Genomic DNA, 17,137 nt, shown 5'->3' with positions numbered 1-17,137 from the left:
ATTCCAAATAATATCAATTAATCAATTTAATCAATAAAAATAAAAAAATAAAAACATACAAATAAAATAAAATAAATAATAAAAACAAAACAAACATGTTTAATCAATAAAATATACCTTGTACCCTTGAAGAAAAACACAGAATAATAAAATAAAGAATGAAAACAAAACAAAACAAATAATATGAGCATTATATGCTCTAGATTTAGTCTTCATTCACTGAAAATGATTTCAAAATTTAATAATAAAAAAATTAAATAAAAAATATCAAAACATTTAATAAAAATAAAAATTAATAAAAAACATGAAAGCAATTATATATTTTTGAAAATAAATTCAGAATAAATAAATGGCGTTACAGTGGCACAGTGTGTGGCACAATCACCTCACAGCAAGAAGGTCGCTGGTTCAAGCCTCAGCTGGGTCAGTTTTTGCATGTTCTCCCCGTGTTTGTGTGGGTTTCCTCCCGCTGCTTCGGTTTCCCCTACAAGTCTAAAGACGTGCTATAGGTGAATTGGGTTGCGGCTGAAAGGGCATCCGCTGCATAAAACGAATGCAGGATAAATTGGCGGTTCATTCTGCTGTGGCGACCCCTGAATAATAAAAGGACTAAGCCAAAAAGAAAATGAATGGATACATTATGAAAGTAAAGTAATAAAAACAGTAAATAAAAATAAAGATTTAAATGCTTTTTGAATCAAACATAAAAAAACTTCAAATGATAAAAATAAAAAATCAAATAAAAATATAAAATAAATAATAATTACATTTGATTTTAAAATAATAAAATAAAATGTAAAAAAAAATTAAATGAAATAAGTAATAAAATAATATTAAATTATTATAAATATAATATATAATTATTTTATTATTTATAAGTAAATTATAAATGCAAAATATAATAATAAATAGTAAATAAAAATATGGCTTTAAATGCTTTTTAAATCAAACATGACATAAAACATAAAGCCAAACATGAAACCAAAAAATATTTTTTAAATTAAATTTTTAAAAATTATTTAAAAATTTTACAAATTTAATTATAAATTAAAATAAAAAAACTTAAATAAAATAATAATTAAAATGTAATCATAAAAAGTATAAAATGTTTATGAGACGAACAAAAGGTATGACATCTGTGACAATCTTCTGTGTTTTTGCTGATATATATATAACCTAAAAGCTATAATTCTTAGTGAATATTGACATTAAACATAGAAAGAGAAAATAAACTAAATCTTATTATTAATGTTGTTTATTATATAAACTATCAAAAAAAAGGTTATTAGAAATAAACATTGATTGCAAACAAGCCAAAACTCACCAACCATGGAAGTCCATCATGTTTTTCAGGTCTTGTTCCTGGTGATTTAACACACACTAACAGACTTACAGCCCAGCATTAAACTAAGACAAGTTATTCTCATTTTGATTGCATGATGTTTTATATAAATAAAATAAAATAAAATAAAATAAAATAAAATAAAATAAAATAAAATAAAATAAAATAAAATAAAATAAAATAAAATAAAATAAAATAAAATTAAATTAAATTAAATTAAATTAAATTAAATTAAATTAAATTAAATTAAATGTTGAATCAACAAATGGGAACTTTTTAAAGATAAATAATAATATAAAAATAATAAATAAAAATAAATAAATAAAACAAAAACTATGCAGCTAAAGATAGCTATGACAAAAAAAAATTATATGTGCCCTTTCGAAAAATAGATTAAGCACAAAATAAATATTTAAACAAAATATCCATATTAAATTACATTTTTAAATTTAATTACATTTAATAACTTTGTACAAACTACAAAACAAATATAAATAAATAACTTTTATATGTTTTATACAGGGAGTTTAAACTAAATAAAATAAAATAAAATAAATTTAAAGATGTTTAATCAATAAATAATATGTTGCACCCTTAAAGAAAAATAGCAAATAAAATAAAATAAACAAAATTTAAAAAATAAAATTAAAATAAATTAAAATTAAATTAAGTTAAATTAAATTAAAATAAAGATGTTTAATCAATAAATAATATTTTGTTCCCTTAAAGAGAAATAGCAAATAAAAAATAAAATAAAATAAACAAAATAAAAAAACAAAAATGAATTCAATTAAATCAAGTTAAATTAAATATGTTTAATCAATAAATAATATTTTGTACCCTTAAAAAGAAATAGCAAATAAAAAATAAAATAAAATAAATAAATTAAAGATATTTAATCAATAAATAATATTTTGTACCCGTAAATAAAAAATAGCAAATAAAAATAATTTAAAATAAATGAAAATGTAATTTAATTAAATTAAAGATGTTTAATCTTAAAGAAAAAAAGCAAATACAAATAAAATAAAAAACTAAATTAAATTAAATATAAATAAATTAAATAAAAAAATAATTTAATTCAATAAAGTTACATTTAAATTAATTAAATAAATAATTAATTTAAATTTAATAAATTAAAAATGTTTAATCAATCAACTATACCTTGTACCCTTGTCAATAGAAAAATAAAAAAAATAAAAAAACAACAGTAAATAGTACAAACAGAATCTATTAAAGTTGTTTATATAAATATAACACAGACAGTTCAGCCACTTTTAACCACACAAACTATCAACAAAAAGGTTATTAGTAACAAACATGGATTCCAAACAAGCCAAACCAATGCAGTCCATCATGTTTATCTTTTGTACGGCGATTAGTTTAAACCTCTAACACACACAGACACAGACGTTCAGTCCTGAGATGTCCAACATTAAGCCAGAAGGCAGCTTTGTGGATATTTTCTCATTTAGTGGATGCTTTTCTGAAGGCGATGTGAGATAAGAGGCTAATAATCCCAGACGCAGCTCATTTCCACAGCCTCTTTTACAAGCAGGTGCTTTTGTTCGCATTTTAACACTAAATTTCAGCGAAGGCAATAATGACATTTCATCAAGGCTTCATTTATCCTACAAACACCTTCTGAAAACAGCAGAAAGTGCAGTTTTAAATGAAACCAGGCTGTGCACAAACAACTAATACTTTGAGTTAACTGTGAAGACCAAATTGAAAGCAACAGTTGGAAAATGAGGATAAAACACAAAGAAAACGAAACTGAAAACACATAACCTGTTAACTTTACTCCAGTGTTGAGGTTAAAGGAAAAAATCACTCTTATTAAAGGAACATTTCATTACTTTATTAACTTTTTCCTGTTGATTTAAGGACACTCAGAACATTGAAGAAGTACACTACCTGGCAAAAGTCTTGATGACTATCCAAGTTTTAGGAACAACATATAATAACTTGATTTCTAGTTGATCATTTGGTATCAGAAGTGGCTAATATGAAAGGCAAAGGCCTCTAGATTACGCTTATTTGACCAAAATAAAACATGATCATGCCTTGATTTTTTTATGATTTCATTAGGACAGTAAGGTCTGACTTTGCTTAGACAAAAGTCTTGTCACTGAACAGCAATAATGTCCAGTATAGAATATAAAGTCATGCTGCAGTGGAAACAGAATGAATATTGTGTCTGACTCCATCATGAGCTTGGAGGACTGCATCCATACATCTCTGACATGACTCAAATCACTGATTAATAAATTCATCTGGAATGGCAAAGAAAGTGTTCCTGCAGGTCTCCCAGAGTTCATCAAGATCCTTTGGATTCATCTTCAATGCCTCTAATGCTTCTTCATCTTACCACAGACATGCTCAATAATGTTCATTTCTGGTGACTGGGCTGGCCAATCCTGGAGCACTTTGACTTTCTTTGCTCTCAGAAACTTTGATGTGGAGGCTGAAGTATGAGAAGGAGCGCTATCCTGCTGAATCTGCCCTCTCCTGTTTTGTCGGTTTGTAATGTAATGGGCAGCACAAATGTCTTGATACTTCAGTTTGTTGATGTTCCCATCCACTCTGCATCTCTCACACACCCCCATACTGAATGTAACCCCAAACCATAATTTCTCCTCCACCAAACTTGACTGATTTCTGTCAGAATATTGGGTTCCAGTAGGTCTTCTGCAGTATTTGTAATGATTGGGATGCAGCTCAACAGATGATTCATCAGAAGAATCAACCTTCTGCTACTTTTCCAAATGATCTACTATAAGTCACGTTATTTTTTTTGCTCTTACAACTGGGATCAACGACAAGAATTTTGTCAGGTAGTGTAGATGTTATTTTTGTAGCGGAATATTAAAGATGTTTTAGAACCAAAACTGTGATCCTTGGTGATTCATAAACTGTTAGTTTATGAAAAAGTTATACCGACTTAAGTTACATTTTTTTTTAAATTAAGGTTATTATATACCCTTTAGACAAAAAAACTTTATTTTATTTTATTTTATTTTATTTTATTTTATTTTATTTTAGAGAGAGACTGATGGCATTTCAGGACGTTCAGCCTTATAATCTTAAAATTCGAGCAAAATCCGCTGTTTTGTCATCACTTCAGACATTACACTAGAGAATCATTCAGTCACTAGCTCTAACGTGACGTCTGCAAAGTAGCAATGGTTTCTGCTGTTCTGACGTCAGCTGCAGATGTGAATGAATGGTGGAAGAAAGTAGATCCTCATACAAAAGGGTGTTTGAGACTCTGCTAGATTTTCTTTTTTATACACACGATTATGCTGTTGATCTGTTGTATAAACGCAATATCACACTTGTAGCGCTGCGATATAGCTTATATATCGGCACTGGTGGAAAACTAAGGCACTCGGCCTGCTGCCTCAAGCCAACGCACACATCCAACCAGTGCAGATATACAGCCACATCGCACTGCTACAAGTGTGATATTACTCATATACATCTTATTTTTACACTAATATATATGATTATTATTATTATTATTATTATTATCATTATTATTATTATTCACCCTTTTTACATTTCCAGGTTTCTCAGTAGACGTCAGACGTCATAGCTGGCTAAACTGAGAGTGCAGTGAATGGGAGAGTACTGTACAACTAATTATTTTTTACATTCCTATTTGCTGAAATAATAAAAGAAAAACTCCATGATGATGTTATCAAGGCTTTCAGAACAACAGTGAGAGCAGCCAGAGGAGAGAATAAGGTCAAATTTACTCTCAGCCACATAGACACTGCATTGGAAACACCTCGCATAAGCGGTAATTCACTTTTTTATTGTCATTTAAAGCAAAGATTACATATAACACTTTTAAATAAATGTTCATACATTTCTTAAAAATATAAATTTATTAAAACTTTCAAGGATTTAAAATTATGATGACCGTTAAACGCGTCATAACAGGCTTGTGAAAAGGGTCCATTATTATTATTATTATCATTAAGCTAAACAAATCCCAACAAGGATTATCCTAAATACCCTCATCACTGTTTACTAAAGCCATGGATTAAACACAATGGGCTCTATTTTAACAATCTAAGTGCGATGTCTATATCACATGGCATTAAGGGCATGTACAAATCTACTTTTGCTATTTTAAGGAAGGAAAAATACGCTCTGCGCCCCAGCGCATGGTCTAACAGGGTTGTGCTTATTAGTTATGGGTGTGTTTTGAGCATAATATGCATCAAACCAATCAGAGTCTCATCTCCCATTTCCTTTAAGAGTCGGTTATGTTGTTCCATGGCGCATTTGCTATTTACATGGCGAATTTTGTAAGTGTAAAAACTGAACGCTTCACTAGTGAGAAAATGGTTAAACAGAGCATCTGCAGCACGAGGATAAAGAACAAGCCTCCTCCACTCAGCCTCTTTACTTTCTCTTTACTTTACTTCTACTCTTTACTCCTTTACTTTCTTGAAGAAACAGTGTTGTACTCACTCCACTGAAGACATTTATCAGCCTACATATTTAATTTTGTTTGCTATGCGCAAAGATTTGTTTCAAAACTATTTCTACATTCAGTTCTAATTTCCAGTAAACGAATAAATGAACAATTATAATAAAGTGTGGTCAAAAAACTGAGCTATATCCAAACATGTCCTATTCTTTTGCCCCTTATAGTGATGCAGATGTCTCCAAAACCCTACATGTGAAAATGACAAAATCTCTGTGCTTGACTTTAGTTGGTCAATGGCGCGGTCTATTTCAGTTCCTCAAAATAGCAAAGCTCCAACAATGTACTTTAAAGCCTGGTTTATACTTCTGCGTCAAGTGACCGGCGTAACCCACGGCGCATGCAACGCGCGTAGCTGTGCATTTATACTTCTGCGCGCTGTCTCTGTTGGTCTGCATTAACACTTCCGAAACGCTAGTGGGCAGTGAGGTGTAAATGTTCCTCTGTGTCGAGTTTCTTCACTGATGTTTTGCTTTTCCTGAACACTTCCGGGATGTACAAGTGGCTCAAACTCGCTCATTTTGAGGCAGGAACCGGCGGACGTGCAACAACTTTAACTATAAGTTAAACACAAAACAAAACTTTCCATCCGGAGCTCCTTCACAGGACTCCACACTTGTAAACAATCGCTCCATCAGGCTTGCACCATTCTCGAGGCTCTCGGTCCCGCCCAGACACGTCAGCGCTACCAAGCCGACCAATCACAGAGCTTGCGCTACGCGTCGTTGCAACGTGTAGTTAAATTTTTTGAGAGGTGCACGTCAGCGAAGGGCTATGCGTCAGCGCCGTAGCATACGCCGGCGTTTGATGCAGAAGTATAAATCAGCCTTAACACACCTCTTTTTTAGACAGGCACACCATGAGTAAACAAAGTGAGGCAAATGGGTTTGCTATTTAAACAACATGCCACAAAATGTGAAAATTACTGTTGCGCTGGTCTAAAAATAGCAACAAATCGCACCACACACATCTTGCACCCAGGGCCGGAGCAAGCTAAACTGCCGCTCTAGGCAGAGGACGATCATGCCGCCCTCAACCCCAATGTGAAAACGAAAGTGACCGGTTATGTAAATGAAGTGAGGTGTCGCGGACCTCTTTTCCAGCGCACTATGCGCGGATATAATTGAGGACGCGCGGGTGCTGAGGGAGGGAGGGAGGTGTCGTGGACACCACGCTCTCTATTCTGCCGCCCTATGCGCGGATATAACTTAGGACGCGCTGGTGTCGCGGACCTCAATTCTGCCGCCCTATGCGCGGATATAACTGAGGACACGCGGGTGCTGATGGAGGTGTCGCTGACGCCGCCCTCTCTATTCTGTCATCTATGCGCGAATATATTTGAGCGGCCGCCTAGTTCGCCTCTATGGACGCGCCGGCCCTGCTTGCACCTTATTATTATAGAGCCCGGTATGCTTCTCTTCACAAAACCTCAATGACTCTTCAACAGCCATTAGTTTTCTTCCACCAGTATGTGCTTTTTTCACTCAGAAAGCGCCGCTAGCCATTAAATTGCATTATATCACCAAGGAACACAGTTTACTGAAGAAAAAAACATTGCTTATGTGTCCTGAGAGTGAGTAAATGAACAGCAAACTTACATGTTTTTATGTGAACTGTCCCTTTAATGGAGTCGTCTTGACTCTTTGTCTGAACTGCAGCTCTGAGACACTCTTTACTTGTATGTGTTGTTTTGCCACTTCAGTCTCATGTTATTATTTCTCTGAGGGTTTTTTCTTCTCTGTCCTCATGGTGCTGAAGTGTCTGTGATCGTGCCGATGCCGTGATGCTCCAGCAGAGCTCCGAGAAGGGCATTTTCACTCTTCAGCTCTTCTACCTGAAACCAGAAAACACTGGATATGATTAATATTACAGGCAAAGATGGTTGTGTTCATACATTTTAGCTGCATTTATTGTTCTTCGTTTGCATTTCAGTTTATGCAGTCAATGACATTGAGCCAATGATCTTGGTATTCTTTGTGTTATTCTTTATACCTTACTCTATGAGCTAGGAAGGAGCAGGAAGGTAAATAAAATACAAAAAATAAATAAAAATTAAATAAAATAAAATATTAAATTAAAATAAATTAAATATTTTTGACCTTGCTATATGAGCCAGTAAAAAGTAGGAAGGTAAATAAAAATAAAATACATTAATTAATTAATTTCCTTTTCTGCTATTTTAATTTTTAATAATCTGGGGTCGCCACAGTGGAATGAACCGCCTAAAAGAAGAAAAAAAAATAAAAAATATATATATATATATATATATATATATATATATATATATATATATATATATATATATATATATATATATATATATATATATATATATAAATAATAAATAAAAAATTACATTTAATTAAATTATACTTTATTATATGAGCTAGGAAGGTAAATTAAATTTAAAAAAACGAAAATAAAAAAATTCAATTAAATAATAAAATAAAATATTAATTAAAAAAATGTATTCAATTGAAATAAATTTAATTAAATTTAACTAAAGTTCTACTCTGACAAAGCCAATGATGGAAACTTTACTAAATGAATATTTTTGTGTCATTCTTCATAGCCCATTATTTAGGCTATAGGAAAACAAAATAAAATACATTAAAATTAAATGAATAAAGAAAATAATAAAAAGTATAAAATTAAATGTAAAAAAGTTAAATAAAAAAATATTTAATTAAAATTTAAATTTTTACTCTTGCATAAACAATAATGGAAAATTTTCTGAATGAATATCCTGCATGTCATTCTTCATAGCACATAATTTCATCTATAGGAAAATAAAATAAAATAAAATAAAATAAAATAAAATAAAATAAAATAAAATAAAATAAAATAAAATAAAATAAAATAAAATATATAAGTAGTGTATGAGTGTGTGTTTATTCGATAGGTTGCAGCTGGAAGGGCATCCGCTGCGTGAAACATGTGCTAGATAAGTTGGCAGTTCATTCCGCTGTGGCGACTCCAGATTAATAAAGGGACTAAGCCGACAAGAAAATGAATGAATGAATATATAAAAGTAAAAATTAAATAAATATAAATTTTTTTACAAAATAAAATAATAATCAATAATACAAATTTTAAAAATTACAACAAAAAAAACACTTAACACTAAAATAATAGAAAAAATGTGTATCCAGTTTTCAGCAGTAAAATAAACGTCTTAGAACCACTTTAGAATTGAATAGAATAGAATATTTAGAGCTCTCTGTCACCATCTTGTGGTGCCATTAAGCATTTACAGTTCATTAATCTATTAACTCAGTGGGTCATTGTCCCTTAGAGTTTCTTTTGTTGCACTTTATCAATTTGTTTCAGCAAATTTAAACTCGAATGCATATTTTATTAGGCAGTTTTTCCTCAAAATTAGTCCTAAAGTCCTTGGGTTTGACATCCCTGCTCTAAACATTAATCCGTTAGTATGTGTATGAGCTTTGAGGTTAAACATACATGGACAGCACATTTTAGCTCTTAAGTGGCTATTAAAAAAACTTGAATGTTTTATATTTTGTTACAGACAAATAGTGTCATCCTTCAACTGTTTTGCAGCATATGAAATGTCCCAAACACTATTTTTAACTGTCCAAAATGGGCAAAATATGTTGTTTTTACCATCTGATAGTCAAAGCAAGTAAAAATAAATGTGTAATATATGCATTGAAAAACAGCCAGGAAAAAACATTTGATTTAAATTCGGACCACGAGTCTACATTTATGGTCATTATTTCTTTCTAAAAGTACATTATATCAAAAGATGCTACTTAAGTTTTTATTCTAATTAGGTTCCAATAAGCCCAAATAGCAAAGAGAAATAAAAAAAATGCATGTAAAAAACACCTTAAGAGGTTATGAAAAACTTGGTTCAACATAGATCAAAAAAGGTTTTTTTTTTTATTAATCCGGGGAATGAACCGCCAACTTGTCTAGCAAGTTTTTACGCAGCGGATGCCCTTCCAGCCGAAACCCTTCTCTGGGAAACATCCACACACACATTCACACTCATACACTACGGACAATTTAGCCTACCCAATTCACCTGTACCGCATGTCTTTGGACTGTGGGGGAAACTGGAGCATCCGGAGGAAACCCACGCGAACGCAGGGAGAACATGCAAACTCCACACAGAAACGCCAACTGAGCCGAGGTTCGAACCAGCGACCCAGCGACCTTCTTGCTGTGAGGCGACAGCCCTACCTACTGCGCCACTGCCTCGCCAGTATAATATTATAATGTTACTAAATAGAATTATTAATTTTATTTTTGAAAGTCCCTTCCATGCAAAGTTGCTATTTATGCACATTCATGAGAAAAATATTTAATAGTCAATTCAAGATGGCATTACAAGATGATATACTCTTAAAAAAAAGATTTTTGCTGTTTGTTATACTTTTTAAAGTAATGCTCATTACTTAGAAAAGTGATAATTTTATGTCACTCGCGTTACTTGAAATGCATTACCCCCAACAATAATGTTTACATGAACGTTTAGAGTTCACCTATCCATTATTTGGATGCATGTAATCAAGTTGCACCTGTTTTGTGAGCAGCTCATTGTCCATCTTCAGTCTCTCCACTGCTCTCAGACTCTCCTGCAGCCTCTGCTTCTGCTGCTTCAGCTCAACAATATAATCACACGCTTTTGACAAAATCCCACCTTTACTCTGGAGGAACAAAGAGCACAAACACTTCATTAACAATTAATTCATTAATAATTGATGACAGAACAGCAGAAACCATTTCTACTTCACACACGTCACTTTACAGCTAGTATTTGAATGATTCTCTAGCGTAGTGTCTAAAGTGATTTCAAAACAGATGATTTTGCACACATTTTCAGATTATAAGGCTGAACGTCATGAAATGCCATCAGTCTACTGGAATTTCCCAGTATTTCTGTAACGTCGGGGAAGTGACACACACAACTGGGTAAGATCCAATATGAAGGTTTAATCGTAGTCAGGCAGGCAATGGTCAATACAGGTGCAACAGGTATGTACAGGCAGTCCAGAATCGTAGTCTATAGCCCCTTTCACACAGTGATACCGGTAAATATCCGGAAAATTTCTGGAACTACTTTACCGGTACATTCAAAAAAACGCTGTTCACACAGGCGAGGACGTTACGGAATTTTTTCGGAAAAGAGCATTCACACATCCATTCCAAAATACCAGTAAATTCTGACATCATTAACCAGAAATGACCTCTAAACGGCTGCGCTTGTGTTTGTAAACATTTGACTACATCACAAACTCTTCGGATGGATCAGTATTGAGTAGAACTCTAATGAAAACATAGGGAAACACTTTCGCATGTCGAGATGTTCATGATATGCGTGTGTGCTGGCGCTATGGGCGCTCACGGGCACACGCAAAGCTTGAAGGTAAACAAACAACAGATTATCATAAACATTTTATCGATAATTATTTACACAGCATTAAGAAGGAACATAGAAACATTATCTGACTAACATCTAGCAGCTAAAGGTGTCTGGAAAAAATATTCAAAGGCTTTTATTCTCATAAACCGCGCGCACGTGAATGCGTCTGACTGTTCTGATTGGCTAAAGCAGGTGTCTCACGTCAGCCCGTTCTAGATGTGGACGCGCTTATTACGGCAATCTTCCTTCTGCATTCACACAGCGAAGCGTTCCGGCAAATTGCCGGTAATGTTACAACTTCTCTTTCCGGAAAATAGCCAGAACAAATTTACCGGTATTTTCAAAAAGGGCCTGTTCACACATACAACCTTTCCTGAAAATTGCCTGGAATTTTCCGGAAAGGTCTGTATGTGTGAAAGGGGCTCTTATAACAAGCGAGAGGTCTTAAGGCAGGCAGCAGACAGGGAGAACTAGATATACAAGACTGGGTCGAAACACGGGAAAACAAGACAAGGTAAGCGCGTTGTAGTGTCATCACAGGATAAACAAGACTCGGCCAACTGAAAGGGGGAATGTGTGGCTTATGTAGTGAATGCAATCAGTCTCTGATAGTCCTCAGTTGTTGCGAGTGTAATCAGTCTAGATGAGTGAGCAAGGGTGTCTGGGCGAAGTGCATGTCTGAATATGTAGTCCAGGAAAAGGTGGAAGTGTAGTCCATGGTTATTGTGTGGGAACCAACGATCTATGGAGAACGATCGCTGGTTATCGTGACAATTTCTCTGCATTTGGAAGATCACAATAATTAGCCCTTAAAAGCCAAAGCAAAGCAATCACTAGCAGATTACCATGGTATAAATACAACACTGCAACATACAAAAGAGAGAGATCGACTTAAAGTGTCACTTCCCTGTTTTATAATGATTTGTTCAGCAGTAATTTTAAATTTTTTTTGCAGAGTTTTTCCTCTCCTAAGGATGCCCTAATAGCTATTGATGCACTGAATCTCCAGAATTATAAATATTTAAAATAGGCACTATCCTTATAAATAAACTGCATAGTTGCAATCTAAACTAGGGTTGGGCGATGTTGACCAATTTGGCATCGTAGGATGTCTAATGTGAAACATCGCGATGGACGATGGCATTTCATTTGTAAGTCGCTTTGGATAAAAGCGTCCGCTAAATGACTAAATATAAATGTAGGCGGGGGGTGGGGGGTGGTTGTTGGGCTGGGAAAATGCATTATTGGACTCACGGCTCCAGTCTTTGTGCCATCGAAGCTGCAGTCGGGAATGATTTTTGAGAGCGTCTCAATCCAGTTGTTGATTTTGTCTCGCCGTCGCCTTTCCACTGCAGATAAATAACAAGACAGAGTTCACAGACAAAACCTGGGCCATAATGTCTAAAATGTACAATACATGTTCAGTCTGTCAATCCTCTGCTGGCCTCTACAGGCAGACTTACAGCACATCACTGTATTTGAGGTGGAAACAGCATCAGTTATTCAGGTCATTTTCCACCATTTATAGAGAAAAGTGTAGATTAAGAGAATTGACTGACCTTCATTGTGCTGTGCTCGTCTTCTCTCGTCTCTAGGGGTGCGTGGACTGTCTGTTTTCCTGAATTAATAATAAAAGAAAACAATGAATAGATGTAAAAACAAACTTTTTAAAATTAGTTATAAACAAGTCATATGCTATATGATATATGGTAAAATAACAAATAAAGAACAAGCATTGAAATAAAATGCAATAAATTAAAAATTGTCATTTCAAATATGGCCGTAATTTAAAAGGTTCATTAAAAATACCAAAAAGAAAATTTACAGAAAAAATACATTAAAAATAAACTAAATAAAAAATTTAATAATATATATTTAAATTGAATTAAACAAAATAAAATATTAAATAATCACAATTAAATTAAATAAAATTTAAAAATTAATTAAAAATTTTAAAAAATTAAAACAAAACAAAATATGTAATTTGAAATTTGGCTGTAGTTTAAAAAGTTTATTAAAAAACAAATGGAGAAAACTTACATAAAAAATACAGAATTTTTGTAAAACTAAATAAAATTTAAAATCATATTAAAATTAAACTAAATAAAATATAAATTTAATTTAATAATTAATTAAAAATTTAAATAAATTTAAACAAAATACAATAAAGAATTTAACATTTGGCTGTAAGTATAATTAAGTGGGTAGCACAATCGCCTCACAGCAGGAAGGTTGCTGGTTTGAACCTCGGCTGGGTAATTGTAAATTAAATAATCACTGTGTTTTTGTGTGGAGTTTGCATGTTCTCCCGATGTTGACTGCGTGGGTTTCCTTCAAGTGCATCCACTGCATAAAACATATGCAAGATAAGCTTGTGGTTCATTCCGCTGTGGCGATCCCTGATTAATAAAGGGACTAGGCCAAAATTAAATTAAATTAAATTAAATTAAATTAAATTAAATTAAATTAAATTAAATTAAATTAAATTAAATTAAATTAAATTAAATTAAATTAAATTAAATTAAATCTAAAAATGTAATTAAATTAAATTAAAATATGAAATGAAAAAAAAAATTAATCCAGAGATAAATAAAATAATTAATTAAATTAATTAAGAAAACGTTTAAAAATACAGATATAAATTACATTTAAATAAAATAAAATGTGTAATTTTTAATATTTCATTAAAAATAAACTTAGAAAACATTTAGAAATACAGACATAAAATAAATATTAAATTAAAGTAAAATATGTAATTTGAAAAGTTTTATTTAAAATAAATGGAGAAAACACTTATGTTTACAGATATACATAGATATATAGATATGCAGAGATTAATTAAATAAAATAAATACATTAAACTAAAACAAATAATAAAATCAAATAAAACTAATTTAAATTAAATGAAGAAAACATTTAAAAATACAGAGATAAATAAATTAAAACAACATAAGATGTGCAATTTGATAAGTTTTATTAAAAATGAATGGAGAAAAATAAAAAATACAGATATAAAATAAAAATTAAATTATGTAAAAAAATTTAATTTGAAAAGTTTTATTAAAAATAAATGGAGAAATACAAAGATTAATAAAAAAATAAAATAAAATTAAAAAAGATAAATAAAATAAATTTAACTAAAATAATCAAATTAAATTAAATAAAAACTAAATAAGATATGTATTTTGGAATGTGGCTGTAATTTGAAAAGTTTTATTAAAATAAATGAAGAAAACATTTTAAAATGCAGAGATGAATATTAAGATAAATTAAATTAAATTAAATTAAATTAAATTAAATTAAATTAAATTAAATTAAATTAAATTAAATTAAATTTAATTTAATTTAATTTAATTTAAACTTAATTTATTATAACTTATAACTTTATTATAACTTATTATAACTTTACTATTTCAGCAATGGCATGTAGAACTCTATCATGTCACGTTAACAAACCTGCCATCAGCCACTCAAGATATTAGTATTGGCCATGAAAACGACATAGAGGTCACCTACTACTGAGACGGGAAGCTTCATAAAGTTAAAGCCAGTATATAGTGTGAAGAGAGAAATCTCAGTGTAAGGTCTCTCTGCCCTTCTGCTGATCTCGAGGGAGTCTCAGCATCGCTCTGTTCATTAGGTTATAAATTACAGCACAGAAACAGCTGGCGTCTGACTTCAGTCTAATGACACAACTGTTCTCCACGTGGAGTCTTCCCTCAGGTATGCTTTAATGAAGTCACGAATCCACAGCGTCGTGTCTGTCACAGTGCAGAGGAGCCGCCATTCACACAACAACACCTCAATAAATGCCATGAAGCAGGTCTGGGGCCTGTTTCAGTAAGGAGGTTCAACCAACTCAGAGTATAAACTTAAACTTTGAGTTGATTTACCGAGAGATTAAAAACTCGGAGTTTCCGGTTTCAGAACAGCTAATCTGAGTTAGGTCAATCAACTTTGAGTAGGCCAACTCAGCGTTAAGCGCGCACACCGCGACTATAAAAAGGCATTATCAATAGAGCGCAGATATTACGAGTGACCATGGCAACATCATAAAAAAGTGATCAGCATTTCTTTCTCCAGCTGAACTTGATGCTCATGCAGTTATAGCAAATATGAGCATATATTTAAAAAAGCAACACCCCTGCATCAGTGAAACAAAGACAGTTAGCGTGGGAAAACAGCTCAAGTTAATTTGTAATTTTACATTTAAAGTATTTAAATATTTAAGTATAGTATAATAAGTAATGTTATGTGTGACGTTTATAACATTTTTACACACGTTCCCAGTTTTTTACATATTGATCAGTTTTAATAGATTTAACAGTGCGCTTGTGTGTCTGCCTTTGTTATTGATCAAGTGATAAAGGTTGATATGACATTTAGTATCTAAGCAGAAGTTAACAATAGTTTTTGAAAAGAATGATAATCCCATTAATCTAATTACAGTACATGTCCCTGAAGGTCAGTGATTTTAAGCTAACTATTCATTAAAAAAGGACAAGCCATTCTCGTACGTGACTTTGTTCTTTGTGTGATTATAATGTAGGCAATAGCTGTTTCCATCTAAATATATATTAATTAAATTTATGTGCAAAACTGGAATTTCGCATAAAAGATGTGCGAATAAAGCAGCGTTTCCATCCAGCGAGTCAAAGAGAACAAAATCATCACTTCCTGATTAAACGGGTGCCAAATATCAACAGTAAAAGCAGAATTTACTGCGGTAGAAGTAGCTGCGTCAATCTTTTCTTTATTTAATAAATGTACTTGCGCCTAAGAAGACAATCCTGACACACAATGAACACGTGGTAGCGTTTGAAGCCATGAGACGCGGAGAACAGACGCTCTTAACACGCTCCAGACACTTTGGAGGTTATTAATAATATAAATTGACACTAATACTGAAACGGTTAAGGCGTTTTAGAATGAATAAGCAAAACAACATTTAAGGTGTGTTTACAGTGTGCTCAGCATGCTGGTTTGTCCATTCACACACATATTCATCATCACATGATCTCTCTTTTTTTAATGCACATATTGGAATTTGTTCAGTAAAAGTGTTTTCATTGTAGTTTAGGCGCATATTTTCTATCGAATAAAAGTTTATCCTCCTCCGGTATGATTATGTTTTTATGCGTATTTTCAAACAGTACATGTCCCTGTTGAAGGTCAGTGATTTTAAGCTAATTATTCATTAAAAAAGGACAAGCCATTCTCGTACGTGACTTTGTTCTTTGTGTGATTATAATGTAGGCAATAGCTGTTTCCATCTAAATACATTAATTAAATTTATGTGCAAAACTGGAATTTCGCATAAAAGATGTGCGAATAAAGCAGCGTTTCCATCCAGTGAGTCAAAGAGAACAAAATCATCACTTCCTGATTAAACGGGTGCCAAATATTAACAGTAAAAGCAGAATTTACTGCGGTAGAAGAAGCTGCATCAATCTTTTCTTTATTTAATAAATGTACTTGTGCCTAAGAAGACAATCCTGACACACAATGAACACGTGGTAGCGTTTGAAGCCATGAGACGCAGAGAACAGACGCTCTTAACACGCTCCAGACACTCTGGAGGTTATTAATAATATAAATTGACACTAATACTGAAACGGTTAAGGCGTTTTAGAATGAATGAGCAAAACAACATTTAAGGTGTGCTTACAGTGTGCTCAGCATGCTGGTTTGTCCATTCACACACATATTCATCATCACATGATCTCTCTTTTTTTAATGCACATACTGGAATTTGTTCAGTAAAAGTGTTTTCATTGTAGTTTAGGCGCATATTTTCTATCGAATAAAAGTTTATCCTCCTCCGGTATGCTTATGTTTTTATGCGTATTTTCAAACAGTACATGTCCCTGTTGAAGGTCAGTGATTTTAAGCTAATTATTCATTA

The 17,137-nt window shown here is 32.2% G+C and overlaps 1 protein-coding gene across 4 annotated transcripts in view; it reads right to left on the bottom strand.

Moving 5' to 3' along the window:
- Positions 1-3,184: 3,184 nt before the first annotated feature.
- usf2l (upstream transcription factor 2, c-fos interacting-like) overlaps positions 3,185-17,137 on the bottom strand; it is a 29,061-nt gene continuing 15,108 nt past the window's right edge. For 2 of the 4 annotated variants that reach the window (XM_073926777.1, XM_068214262.2), the window contains exons 6-9: positions 12,792-12,850; positions 12,487-12,581; positions 10,388-10,516; positions 5,009-7,677 (exon numbers count right to left, since the gene is read on the bottom strand). In XM_073926777.1, coding sequence (XP_073782878.1) covers positions 7,588-7,677; positions 10,388-10,516; positions 12,487-12,581; positions 12,792-12,850 — 373 coding nt within the window. In that variant the 3' untranslated portion in view covers positions 5,009-7,587. Of the gene's footprint in view, positions 4,152-4,908; positions 7,678-10,387; positions 10,517-12,486; positions 12,582-12,791; positions 12,851-17,137 lie in introns of those variants that run through there. The other 2 variants (XR_012392573.1, XM_021467040.3) reach the window with 2 other exon arrangements.

The sequence above is a fragment of the Danio rerio genome, chromosome 16, assembly GCF_049306965.1.
Source record: "Danio rerio strain Tuebingen ecotype United States chromosome 16, GRCz12tu, whole genome shotgun sequence".
In the NCBI taxonomy this organism is placed as follows: Eukaryota; Metazoa; Chordata; class Actinopteri; order Cypriniformes; family Danionidae; genus Danio; species Danio rerio.
The sequence above is the reverse complement of the archived record's forward strand: the minus strand, read 5'-3'. Positions and strand labels throughout refer to the sequence as shown.